A 12,572-nucleotide genomic window follows, 5' to 3' on the forward strand; every position below is an offset into this window, starting at 1 on the left:
GCATTACGATTTACGATAGCTATATTGACAAACTATAGTGTGACGCTTAAAATGGTAGGCCTATCGTAGCCCTCATAAAACTAACTAATTAAAGTAATTCATTAATATGTTTGTGTACGTTTTCCTTGATGCTATATTTATCAGATGCACAGTCGCTTTAGAGGTTTCCATGTAACCAAAAACACATTTCATTGCGTATTATATATAACTGCTGTACAATATGTTTATAATATTAAAATGTTAATAATAAAAAAAACTGTGATCTATATGGCTACATTTCATCGGGTTTATTTAGAAAAACTTTACACAAATTGTATGTTAAGGGCTTAACTGTTATAAAGCCCCCCAAAAATTGTAAATGCTTGAACTGACAATACAATATCAAAACAAAACCCAACAGCACAGGCAGATCTTAAAAATGTCAACAATATACACGGTCATAAAAACTATAATCACATACGCACACAAATAACACAGCATTATTCAGAAAAGGGATAAAATACTAATAGTTTTTTTTTAATTTGCGAAGATCAGCTGAGCAGTCTCGCGTGAGCCTGACCAATCAGGAAAGAGCAGTGTCGTCATCAGACAGAGCTCGTGCACCTTGATGGAACTATGCTGTCTGACTGGGTAACGTCTGAATGGGATACAGCAGCGGATATGCACTTCAATATAGCATAATTTTTGTGTGATGGTGGGGTTTAGGGTTGGGGTAGGGGTAGATGATGTTAATAAAATACAATTCATGGGAAATTCAATAAATAATCAATCATTCTCGTTAACGTCATGCCGCAACCGCATGCAAAAACCTCTAAATGCCGTCTAAAATCTTCGTCTAAAATGATCATTTTTATCAGGCTCTCGTATGTTCAGTAATATCACTTTTATGGCAAAGGATAAGTCATTTTCTTGGTCTTTAAAGTGAAATTTCTCAACATAAACAAAGGAGACTGAGAAAAAAAATGTCCATGGAAACTTCAGACGGTACTTAGAGGTTTTTGCATCTGAACTCTTCTTTATTCGTATGAGAGTATTTCCCTTGCACAAACGACCATTTAAACGGCAAAAATATTATTAAAATCATGTTATTTGAATAATGACGTATGTAACTCAAAAAAGTTGACATCAATGTGAAAAGCCAGTTAAAACTTTTATTATCAATTAGGCCCAATTATTCTGTATTTTCGTTTTTTTGATATTATTGTTTTCGAGTCTTAACATGAGAAAATAATTCCATAGGCTACTACAGACAATGGAGCTTTTTAACAACAACTCGCAACTTGTGAATGACTCTGACCGGCGCGGATCTGGCAACTTCGTCTGTTTTCGGTTCATTTAACAAATTTTGTCTTTTTTATGTTATTCAATTAGTGATTGCGAGGCGATGCGTTACGTGAATCACTCGACCCGGTAAGCTTCTTTCAGATAAACCAACTGTAAACAATGAGATAAACATGAATTCACATTGCTATTTGAATCTGTTTACCCGACTCTTTGAAAAGATCCGACTCAAAAGAACAATTCTTTTACGAATCGGACATCTCGTATATGGACTAAGGTTTCCTTTCATTTTGGAAAAGGGGTCACTTCTTGGCTCATTTGGACTGGGTGTTTTTTGTAATTCCGTTAGAATGGAGGTCGACTCCGAGTCCCGCATCGACAGCAGCAGCGCTGACAGAACCAGCAGAAGCTCCAATCTGGAGAGTTTAGGCTTGACACACTCCAAACTAGCGTATGATGGGAACTTTATTCGCTCTGCTTCTGGTGTGTTGATGGTCGGAGAAATCGTAAGTAAACGATTACTATGCTACTTCTTTATCTAAATAATCAATGGTTCTATTTAAGTTAATTATGTGTGACTTAAATGTCTCATATGATGTAAATTTTATTAGTGTTGGTTAAAAATATAAATCTTAAGTCGATCTTTATCTTTACAAAATACAAAAATATAATAATATAATCAAATGAAATAAAGAATAATATATCATAACACACTTTCTTTTTGTCTAAAGATTAAGAGGGGTTTAAGAGTGTAATATGACTTTTTACCCTGCAAAAAAAGTCACGTGGTATTCATTTTCTAAAGAACAACACAATGCAGCATCTCTTAACATAAGTAAAAGTGAAAGTTATTATAAATTTATTTAAGTTAAAAATCCTAGATACTTGCATTTGTAATGGTGAACAGAAAAAAAACACAAATGTGCATTTGAACTTTTTGACTTTGTGTTGTTCGTGAAGATATTGCTCACAAAGGAAACAGAGGAAGAGGACCAACCAAAACAGCTGGGAAACAAACTCTTCCTTTCAGCTCGTATTGTTCTTCTTCCTTCCACCACATGCTCTGAGTCAAATCCGAGTGTTCCTTTCCCCGGCATAATCTACAGCCAGCTCAGTCTTCCAGACACAGAATCATTTTTCCTGTCAAATCAAACACACTGCAAGAAATTCTTTGCTGCATATAACAGGAAAGGGAGGGCGGGAAGTCTCCGGAGAATAATATGGTGTCAAAAAGGAGTGGTGAATAGGCCCTGCTTCTGCTACTTATCACACATGACTGCCATTGTTTTCGTTTTATTTGCTAAAATGTGTTTTTTCACAGCTCCTAAAATATTAGTTGATGATTATAACTTTTATGCACTTGATGCATATTTATGCCTTTTTGCGTATAAGTGACTGTGAATTGAGCTAGTCGGACACTCCATATATGGACTTGAAGCTTTTACCAGAGTAGGTTTCCTTTTATTTTGGTACAGAGGTCACTTCTGACCCATGAATGGAGCATGGAGCAATGAATGAAGCTACGACTGTGGATATGGTAATAAGAGCCAAAAGAGAAGTCAACATTCCCTCCCCTCCCTCTCCTGTTGTCTCAGGACAAGCAATTAGTAGAGTTTCCACCTTTAAAGGGTCATGAAACATCAAAACACATTTTTTGATATACATGTCCCAAGTTGCTAAAAACACCGTTAGGACGTTGGATTTCACTAAAAAGTAAAAAAGAAATAGTTTTGAGCAAATTCATCCTTCCGGTTTGAAAATAAATTTTGAAACTACGTCACGGCCATGTGATAATTGTGTAAATTGCAGCGTGATGATTGGCTGTCTGTACCGGCCGGTGCAAAGTGACGTCTTTGAGTTTTCAGCATTAATTCATGGAAAAAGACTTAGTTCAAACCTATCACCGCACTTTATTGTGAATGAGATGCAACTTCATTAATATCCACGATATAGCTTCAAAGACTCTTTTTACCTGTTACAGTGTTCAGAGAGACGCCACCTTGTGTTACTAACCGTAATTGAAACAAGAGGAAAAAGAGGAAGAATTGATTGGAAACATGGTTGCCAGTGTTGCATTTATAAATGTTCCACAACGAAATTGTTTCCATTTCCCCATAATGAAAGCGCAGCTCGTGTTTGGGCCCACATTTGTGGATGGAGATGGATATAGATATGGATATATATATGTATGTATATATATATATATATATATATATATATATATATATATATATATATATATATATATATATATATATATATATATATATGATGGCTATAGTGTAAAATGGATTAAAATTGCAGTCCTTAAGAACATGATGCAGAGCCTTCAGATCATCATCAGTCTCAGTGCTGCAGGTGGAATGAAAAAGGACCTTTATAAATAATAATAATAATAAATTTAATATGGTGTACTGGTGTTTTTAAGAGGGTAAACTGAGACCCCTCAAGTTAAATAAGAACTAATAAAATCTTGGGAGTATGATTATACTGTAGAAATAATAGATGAACTGCTGATGTAGATGCCAAGAAAATAAGACAAACAACATTAAAATAAGTCTGATGATACCCACAATACCCACAACTGATGATACCCACAATACCCACAACTGATGATACCCACAATACTTTATTGGCTGTTTCAAATGCAAGTAGCTAATCTGCAGGTGTTCTGTAAAGGTAATTATTGAAGAAGAAAGACGTCTATCAAAAGATGTCCAAATGTCACAATATGTGAAACACATATTTAACAACACTCCAGTCTATACAGACAGGTCAAAAACTCTCGACTGCCGTTTTACGAGTTTATTTGCAAAAACTGCACTTCAAAAAATGCTTTTCTTACTTAGATTTTTTGTCTTGTTTCTAGTCAAAATATAAAAAAATTCTTAACTCAAGAAGAATTTTCTAGGCAAGCAAAACATATTGTCTTGTTTTCAGAAATAATATGACAAAATTAAGTGAGTTTTTCCTTAAAACAAGCAAAAAAATCTGCCAATACGGTAAGCAAAATAATCTTGTTTTTTCTTTTGACATACTGTAAGATAGTTTTGCTTGCCCCATTGGCAGATTTTTTTGCTAGTTTTAAGGAAAAACTCACTTAATTTTGGCATATCATTTCTTAAAACAAGACTATGTTTTGCTTGTCTAGAAAATTCTTCTTGATTTAAGAATTGTGAGATATTTGGACTAGAAACAAGATGAAAAATCTAAATAAGAAAAGCATTTTTTGCAGTGTGATATTTTTATTTTGAGACATCATATTTTTATGTTGTGCATTGAAGAGTTAGGCTCAATCCCAACTCTTTCCCCTTGCCCTTCTCCTTACCACTTGTTTTGCACGTTCACGTGAAGGGGTAGGGGTGTCCCAATTCTCTTTATCTCGAAGAAGTGGGGCTAAAGGGAAGGGCTAGATAGCCCTCGAAAGAGAGATTTTTTAGGACCACAATGGAAACTAGGGGTAAGAAAATTTCCCAGAATACACCAGCCACAACTGCTGCATTGCTGCTCAAGGAAGTCAGGAGATGCACAAATTAGTATTTTTTTGTCATTATTATGAATTTTTATGACAAACTAGCACATGTTTTAATACATTCTTATCTGCGTTCATGTTTTACAATCATGCTATAAAAAAAAAAACCGCTAAAACAAAAACCGCTAAATTTTGCTGTTTATAATCCACAATCACTTCTGTATTGTCGTCCAACAACATTCTGACACTGGATGACATTCAAATACCCTGTCAGAAAAGTGTAGTGGCTGAGAAGGAGCTTGTACAGTGTTGTTTATTTTGTGTTTACATTGATGAATATGGTCAGGGTGTAAATGCACAGTACAATTATGGTTTTATTGCCACATTATATCGTTATGGTAACATGATATATGCCTTTAGTGATTTCCTGAAGATAAATACCGAAAAATAACGCAAGTGGAATAACAACAGCAGTCGCCGTCGTCGATCTCATATGAAGTAAGAGCTCACGATGACATGATGATGTGTGCAGGTGCTGTAGTGCTGTCCCATTTCTTAGGGGTAATTTTGAAGCCCTTCCCCTTCACACACTGTTTGAAGGGCCAAGGGAAAGGGGAATGGGTACAAAATAGAAATAGGATTGCGCCTTGAAGTCAGAAGCCCTATCACCCTTTTAAAATCTAATATTGCTAATAGGTTGACAAATCGTTGCACAAAAATGATGGCAATTTTACTGGCCACACAATGGGTGGAAACATAATCAACACATATACTACTATGTTCTGACTAATTTTCTGCATTAAATGAGCCAGGGGTGTCAAATTTAGTTCCTGGAGGACTGCAGCCCTGCAGAGTTTAGTTCTGGCAGGACCAGGAATTGAACCAGCAACCATTGGGTTACAACTACAAGTCCAAATCAGTCATCATTAGGCCACAACTTCTCCCTGTAGGTGAATGAGGTGGTGGAGAAAAGGTGTTGCTATCAAACATTGTTTACTTCACTTTAGTCAGTTTAATGGTAAAGCGGGTGATCGAATATGCATATCGATGGAAGGTTTGCGAAGAAATTTCATGCTCCCTTTTTAAAATGTTTTGTAAAATTTTCAAAATACAAAAATACAGTATTTTATTTGATACATTTGTGGCTGTATTTTGTAGTTGCCCTAATCTGCCCAGGAGTAAAACGAATTGTCTCCTTTATTCCTCATGCTCTAAAATGTATGTATAGATAACTTAATTTATAGTGTTTAATGTTTTTTAATTATCGTTTTATCATGTTATATATTGGTATTTTTATTAGTCAAATGTTGTTTCGAGTGTGTGTTTGATGCATTTCAGGGAATTGTGCTGCAATACCCTGTCAAATTTTAAATAAACTAAACTAGACTAACAAAGTTTTAGAAGAAATTTATTTTTACGTTGACGCACTTTATATTTACATAATGTCATTTATCAGTTGTTGTCTTGTTGAACTCTACCAATAACACTGATCCTGTAGTAAGTTAGCACTTGACTGGGTTCTGTGTTTTATAAATTTATACTTATATACGGTCTTGTTCTGTAAACACTGCATGTTCTTAACTGTTTGTTCTTAATTGTTTTATTTATTTTTACTGTCTGTTTAGAGCAATGTTGTAGCACCTTTTTTGCCCAAGACAAATCTCCTCTCGAGGACAAATAAAGTTTATCCTATCCTATGTCTTATTGTATTTCCTGGAAACTGAAGCCATGACTTATTATGTTTCCTATGGTTGTTTTTTTTTACTGTCAGTTTCATTGTGCTGCTTTGTGAAAGAAATAATCCACTTATGTGTGTCTGTGCTCCATCATCACTCTCAGGTGTTTGGGCTTTTCGTGTGGACTCTGATTGGTGGGACGGAGTACCTGCATGTTCCTGCTCTGCGCTGGGTAATGTTTGTGTCAGTCTTTTACTGGGTGCTCACCGTCATCCTCTTTCTCTTATACCTGATCACGCTCCACATCAGGATAACCTGGATCCCTTGGAACATTCTGGTGAGTAAAGTTGAATACTGAGATATGAATTCACAAATTAATGATTAAATAAATACTTATACCGCAGGGAAAACAAGTATTAAACATAATATATAAATAAATAATTTCTAAAGGTGTTGACATGGAATTGAACCAGATTTTGATATAAACCCAAACAACACAAACAAAAATAAAAGAAAAAATATCTAAAAATGTGTTATGTGTAATAACAATGGAATGACACGAGCAGAACGTGCTGAACTACTGAAATGTGTTAAACCTTATATAAAAGGCCCTTTTAAGGATGGCAGCTTGAAGACGTCTCTTATATGGAGAATGAAGTCACATGCATTGCTCAGGTGTGAGTTTTTCACAGACTTCAACAGAGTGTACTGAAGGATTCGGATTTCTGCTTTCCAATCCATCTCATCATGGACCAACATTTATCCTTTTCATCATCTGAGTTTTCATCATTTTAGTTTACTGAAGATAGTTTGCAGTTTCATCCGCAGAACCCAGCTTCAACACTCGCAATGAGTTCCTAGGCCGCTCTGCTTACAAATCACCAATCAATAACAATTATACTCTCACATACCGTCATTTACTGCATCACACGTATAGGTGTTCTAACCTGACTGGTTAAAACAGTACAAATCTTGATGATTCTGTGGATCTCGTCTATCAAATCTGAGCTTTATTTTGTTTTCTCTATTGGATTCGAGTCAGGTGATTGGCTGGGCCATTCTACACCTTGATTTTCTTTCTCTGAAAGCATTTCAGAGTTTCCTTGGCTGTGTTTTGGATTATTGTCTAACTGAAATGTCCACCTTGGTTTCATCTTCATCATCCTGCTAATGTAGATGTTGGACTGAAGCAGCTGTTATTCATTTACACTGAGGAAGGGCAGAGTGTTGCTGAAGAACTACTGAGAGATTTCAGCTGCTGTCTGGGCTTCCACTGCCTTTCTACACCTCCCTATCTAGTGTTCAATACTTTTTCCCTGCATCATTTCATTTTATTATGCATAACTTAATTTGTAAACTAATTACATTTGCTTTCTTTGTATATATAAATTTCTTTGGTTTTACCAACTTTCTGGGAAAATTTCAAGTCAACAGCACCTTTAGAAATATGTTTTCTGAGAAAAATGGTGACATGTAAAATGCTTATTTTGCCCGCTGTATATACATGTTTATCACAGCTATGAGGCCATTAGGAAATTCTGTTTCCCTATATTTACGATTTGTAGTTAAAGGGATAGTTCACTCAAAAGTGGAAATGTGCACACTATTTACTTCTCCTTTATGAGATTTTATGAAACTTTAAGACAACACAAAAGAAAATATTTTGAAGAATGTTTGAAACTGGAAACTATTGACTTCCATAGTAGGCAGCAACAAAATACTAAGGTTTCCTTTTTTTTTTTTAAATATTTATTTTTTAGGCATGTTGAGACTACACAGATTTAAGATTTAACTTCATTTGTTAGTGTCTACTAAAAGACTAAATATAAATGTACTTTAGAAGCATTAAGATGTCAAAATTTGGTGGAATAGTCCTGATTTCACAAAAAAAAAAATACACCAGTCGTTTTTTTTCGATAAATTACTATTTTTAAAAAATACAGAGATACATTTAAATACACATATTTACAAAATATAGTTGAAATTGTTTAATATATTTGGAAGAAACTGTATCAGATCTTAACAGAATAAGCAAATATTAATCTGCGGGCTCTTGAAAAGTATTAAAAGTTGATCAATCAATTTAGAGAAAATAAAGGCACTTAAAAAGTATTAAATCATCTTGAATTTTATTTCCAATGTATTCAATTGTTTCATCTTTTCACTTTGCATTTATTTATTTATAATCTAAAAAGTTTTTGCTGAATTGAATCGTTGCATATATGCCAATAAGATTCATTATAGTTTATCAAACCTGATTAGTCTGTGGATGGCCATAACTGTCGATCTAATCATGTTTCTGATTTCACTTTCTGGTAAACTTTGCACAGGGGTAGACACTGAAATAATTATCTTGTGCTTCATTCCCAGCATTTTGAATTATGTTGCACTGAAAAATTAGTTATCACAAGCGCAGTTTGTTAGTTGTGCTTTCTAACAATCAATATCTAGCAAATATATCTAACTTTAACTGATGTCACCAATGTTACTGGTTAAAGGAGACCTATTATGCCCTGTTTTACAAAATATGGTATCACTTTATTTTGATGGTCCCTTTAACACATTTTGTTGAGTTTAAGTCACATTGCATCTACATGGCAACAAATTCTCATTAGATTATAAGTAGACTGTTGAGTTGGGGTTAGTTTAAGTTGACATGAAGTTAACTAATTCAATTAATTTTATTGAATTGATTATAAAATGAAAACTATGCAGTATTATTTTTACATTTAATTTTTCAATTACTGTAGTCTTGAATACATTTGACTTCTCGGAAAACAACAAGATAATTTTTATGTTTTTCTTTATTGAATTTATCTATGATTGTAGATTGTTTATTATACTTTATGCACTCCCCTACAGAATCATCCCAAACAGTTATTCAGCTCATCTAGTAAAATTGTTTTCATATCGCAATATTTATTACAGAATAAAAGAATATCCCAATCCAATATCACTGTACAAACTGTATTTTCTATCACCCTATCCTAAACCTATACCTAAAAATGTCCCTCAGGAAAGTCCTCGTAATTCACCACCTTCTTGTAAAACCCGTGTAATAGTATATGTTCACCAAATGTTTCAGCTTTTTTCAAAAAGTCTTCTTTTTTGCAGGGAATGTGTTTTCACGGCAGTGCCACTGTATTGTACCTGAGTGCAGCTGTGATGGGGACATTATCTTTGAATGTGGCCAATAGAGGGCGCTATTACTTCATCTGCTGGGTGGCATCAACGGTATGAAAAGCATCCTCTCTGATTAGTTTAGCAATGCTCTTGTTTCTATAGTCATCATAGCTATATTATTATTTTTATTCCTTGACAATTAATTATCAGTTATACAGACATGTGCTATACAGAGTTCTGTGTGCGTTTTATAATTACATAAATAACTTGTTGCTGTATTATTTGAATGACAATTTCTTTTCCCTTTTCAGATATTTGCCTCACTGGCGACACTATGTTATGCAGGAAATACAGCTGTGAATTTTAAATCCTGGAGATCAAAAAGCGAAGATACATAAGCTTTTTTCAGATTATACATAACAAGAGTTTTGATGTTAAAGTAAAAATCCAAAAATATATGTAGCATTGTTCTTATAAAACTTTGACAGAAGATTTCACAATCAATTTTACATCGGAAAATTATAAGGGGGTAAATAAGTTTTAAAGGGGACCTATTATGCCATTTTTTGCAAAATGTAAAAAAAGTCTCTGATGTCCCTAGAATTTTGTGTGAAGTTTCAGCTCAAAATACCCCACAAATAACATTTTATATCTCTTTGAAACTCCCTTTTAGTCTTTAATCCAAATTGAGCCGTTTTGTTGACTGCCAATTTAAGTTAAAATGAGACTGTGCTCTTTTTCAAAAGGGGGCGGGGCTACAAACGTCAGGATAGCAGCAGATTAAAAGCAGGACTAACGTTATCTGTGTGAAAAAAAACCTCAAAATGTCAAAAGAAGTGGCTCAGAAGACATATAATGCTTCTTAGTCGCTGACATTATCTTCAGCACGTACGGTATGAAAACTCAGATGGCTGCTTCTCACTCAGGGCTGTTTATTAATTACGGAAGAGATCGTCACTGGGTGGGACTTTCCCTCTCTGAGAGAGAGAATGTTAATCAAAGTGTTTCTGCAGACTATCTTTGTAAAGTGTGATTATTAAAAAAAAATTATAATTATGTTTTACCTTTAGAAGATGGCTTTTTGCCTCACAACTGTGTTTAAACCCCTTATAAAAGTGATTTTTGCATAATAGTTCCCCTTTAAAAGTACGCTGTTGCTTTACCCTGAATCACTACAGTAAGCCCACTTTAAAGATTTTATTTCAGAGAGCTGAATTAATGGGAAGTTACAGGATGCCTTGATATATTATTGCTTGTTTGCATTAAACAAAGACAAATGAAGAGTTGGTACAGCACTTTGTATTGAGTAAAACAATGCTAATGTGTATTCTTTGACTTGAAATGTAGATGTTTGAATAAAATTCAATTTAAAAATGTAGAAATTTATGCTTCAACCATGAACTCCATGTACCTATTACAAAAAAGCTGTTGTGTATTGGTGTACATTATAATATATACAGTTAAGGTCAGAATTATTAGCAGAATTATTATTATCAGTTCCCTGTTTATTTCCCCCCCCAATTTCCGTTTAACAGAGGGAAGATTTTTTTTCAACACATTTCTAAACATAATAGTTTTAATAACTCATTTTTAATAACTGATTTATTTTATTTTTGCCATGATGACAGTAAATAATAATATTTAGCTGGATATTTTCAAAACAATTCTATACAGCTTAAAGTGACATTTAAAGGCTCAACTAATTAGGTTAACTAGGCAGGTTAGGGTAATTAAGCAAGTTATTGTATAAGGATGGTTTGTTCTGTAGAATATGAGGAAAAAATATTGCTTAAAAGGGCTAATAATATTGACCTTAAAATGGCTTTTAAAATTTTAAAAACTGCTTTTATTCTAGTCAAAATAAAGCAAATAAGACTTTTTTAAGAAGAAAAAATATTATCAGACATACTGTGAAAATTTCCTTCCTCTGTTAAACATCATTTGGGAAATATTTAAAAAAAGAGAAAATAATAATTCTGACTTCAACTGTGTATTTCTTTATTTAAAATGTTTTTAAAACATGTTTTCCCCCTACATCTCATGAACACAGTCATTTTAGGATGTACATAAAATGTATTATGATGCCGCTTAGTTTTGTCATGTATAATGTATGTATATGTTGTGATCTATTTATTGAAATGTGGCATGGATCAGTGGAGTTTGCCATTTATTGTTTTGTTTTGATTATATGCACACTTTTGTTGGAGGATTCTGAACTTAATGATTTCAGTCATTCAGTTCAAATGATCTTTCAGTTTAGATGACTTAAAGGAATAGTTTATCCAAAATTACTGTCTACTCACAAAAGTGCAGCACGGTGGCTCAGTGGTTAGCACTGTCGCCTCACAGCAAGAAGATCAAATCCCGGCTGGGCTAGTTGCCATTTCTGTGTGGAGTTTGCATGTTCTCCCTGTGTTTGCGTGGGTTTCCTCCAGCTTGACCAGCCTGGTTTAAGCTGGACATAGCTGGTTTTGGCTGGGCTCCCAGCCTGGCTAGGCTGGTCAAGCTGGTTTTAGCTGGTCATCTCCCAGCCTGATCAGCTAAAACCAGGCTGAAAATGGCTGGAAACCAGCCTGGAAATGGCCAAAACCCCTCTAAAACCAGCCTGGTTGACCAGCTAAAACCAGCCAACCAGCCTAGGCTGGTTTAAGCTGGATTTTTCAGCAGGGTGTCGTTTCAAATGAAATTATTAATCCAGTCATTGTGTTGCTTTAATTACTATTGCCTTTATTTAATCATAATAATATTAATAATAATAATAAATAATACTAGAGTGATTTCGCGAAAGGATCATGTGACTCTGAAGACTAGAGTAATGAAGCTGAAAATTCATCTTTAAAAATCACTGGAATAAATTATTAAATTAAATGATAAACTGCTTTTGAACAGTTATTTTCTAGTGCAATAACATTTCACAATTTTACAATATGTATTTTTTTACAATAGGTTCATTCCGCTGTGGTGACCCAAACCACAAAGTGTGTGGTGAAGCTGAAAAGAAAAGGATTGAATGAAACATG

At 34.1% G+C, this 12,572-nt stretch overlaps 1 protein-coding gene across 3 annotated transcripts; it reads left to right on the forward strand.

Annotated features, from left to right (window-relative positions):
* Positions 1–544: 544 nt before the first annotated feature.
* Positions 545–11,702, forward strand: cmtm8b (CKLF-like MARVEL transmembrane domain containing 8b). Of its 3 annotated transcripts, none has more exons than XM_087286295.1 (5): positions 545–1,410; positions 1,631–1,787; positions 6,593–6,766; positions 9,544–9,663; positions 9,864–11,702. In XM_087286295.1, the coding sequence occupies exons 1-5, from the start codon at positions 1,385–1,387 to the stop codon at positions 9,948–9,950; spliced, it is 564 nt and encodes a 187-aa protein (XP_087142421.1). In that variant the 5' UTR covers positions 545–1,384; the 3' UTR covers positions 9,951–11,702.
* The last annotated feature ends 870 nt before the right edge of the window (positions 11,703–12,572 follow it).

This window comes from Danio rerio, chromosome 16 (assembly GCF_052040795.2).
Source record: "Danio rerio strain M-AB ecotype USA chromosome 16, GRCz13ab, whole genome shotgun sequence".
Classification (NCBI taxonomy): domain Eukaryota; kingdom Metazoa; phylum Chordata; class Actinopteri; order Cypriniformes; family Danionidae; genus Danio; species Danio rerio.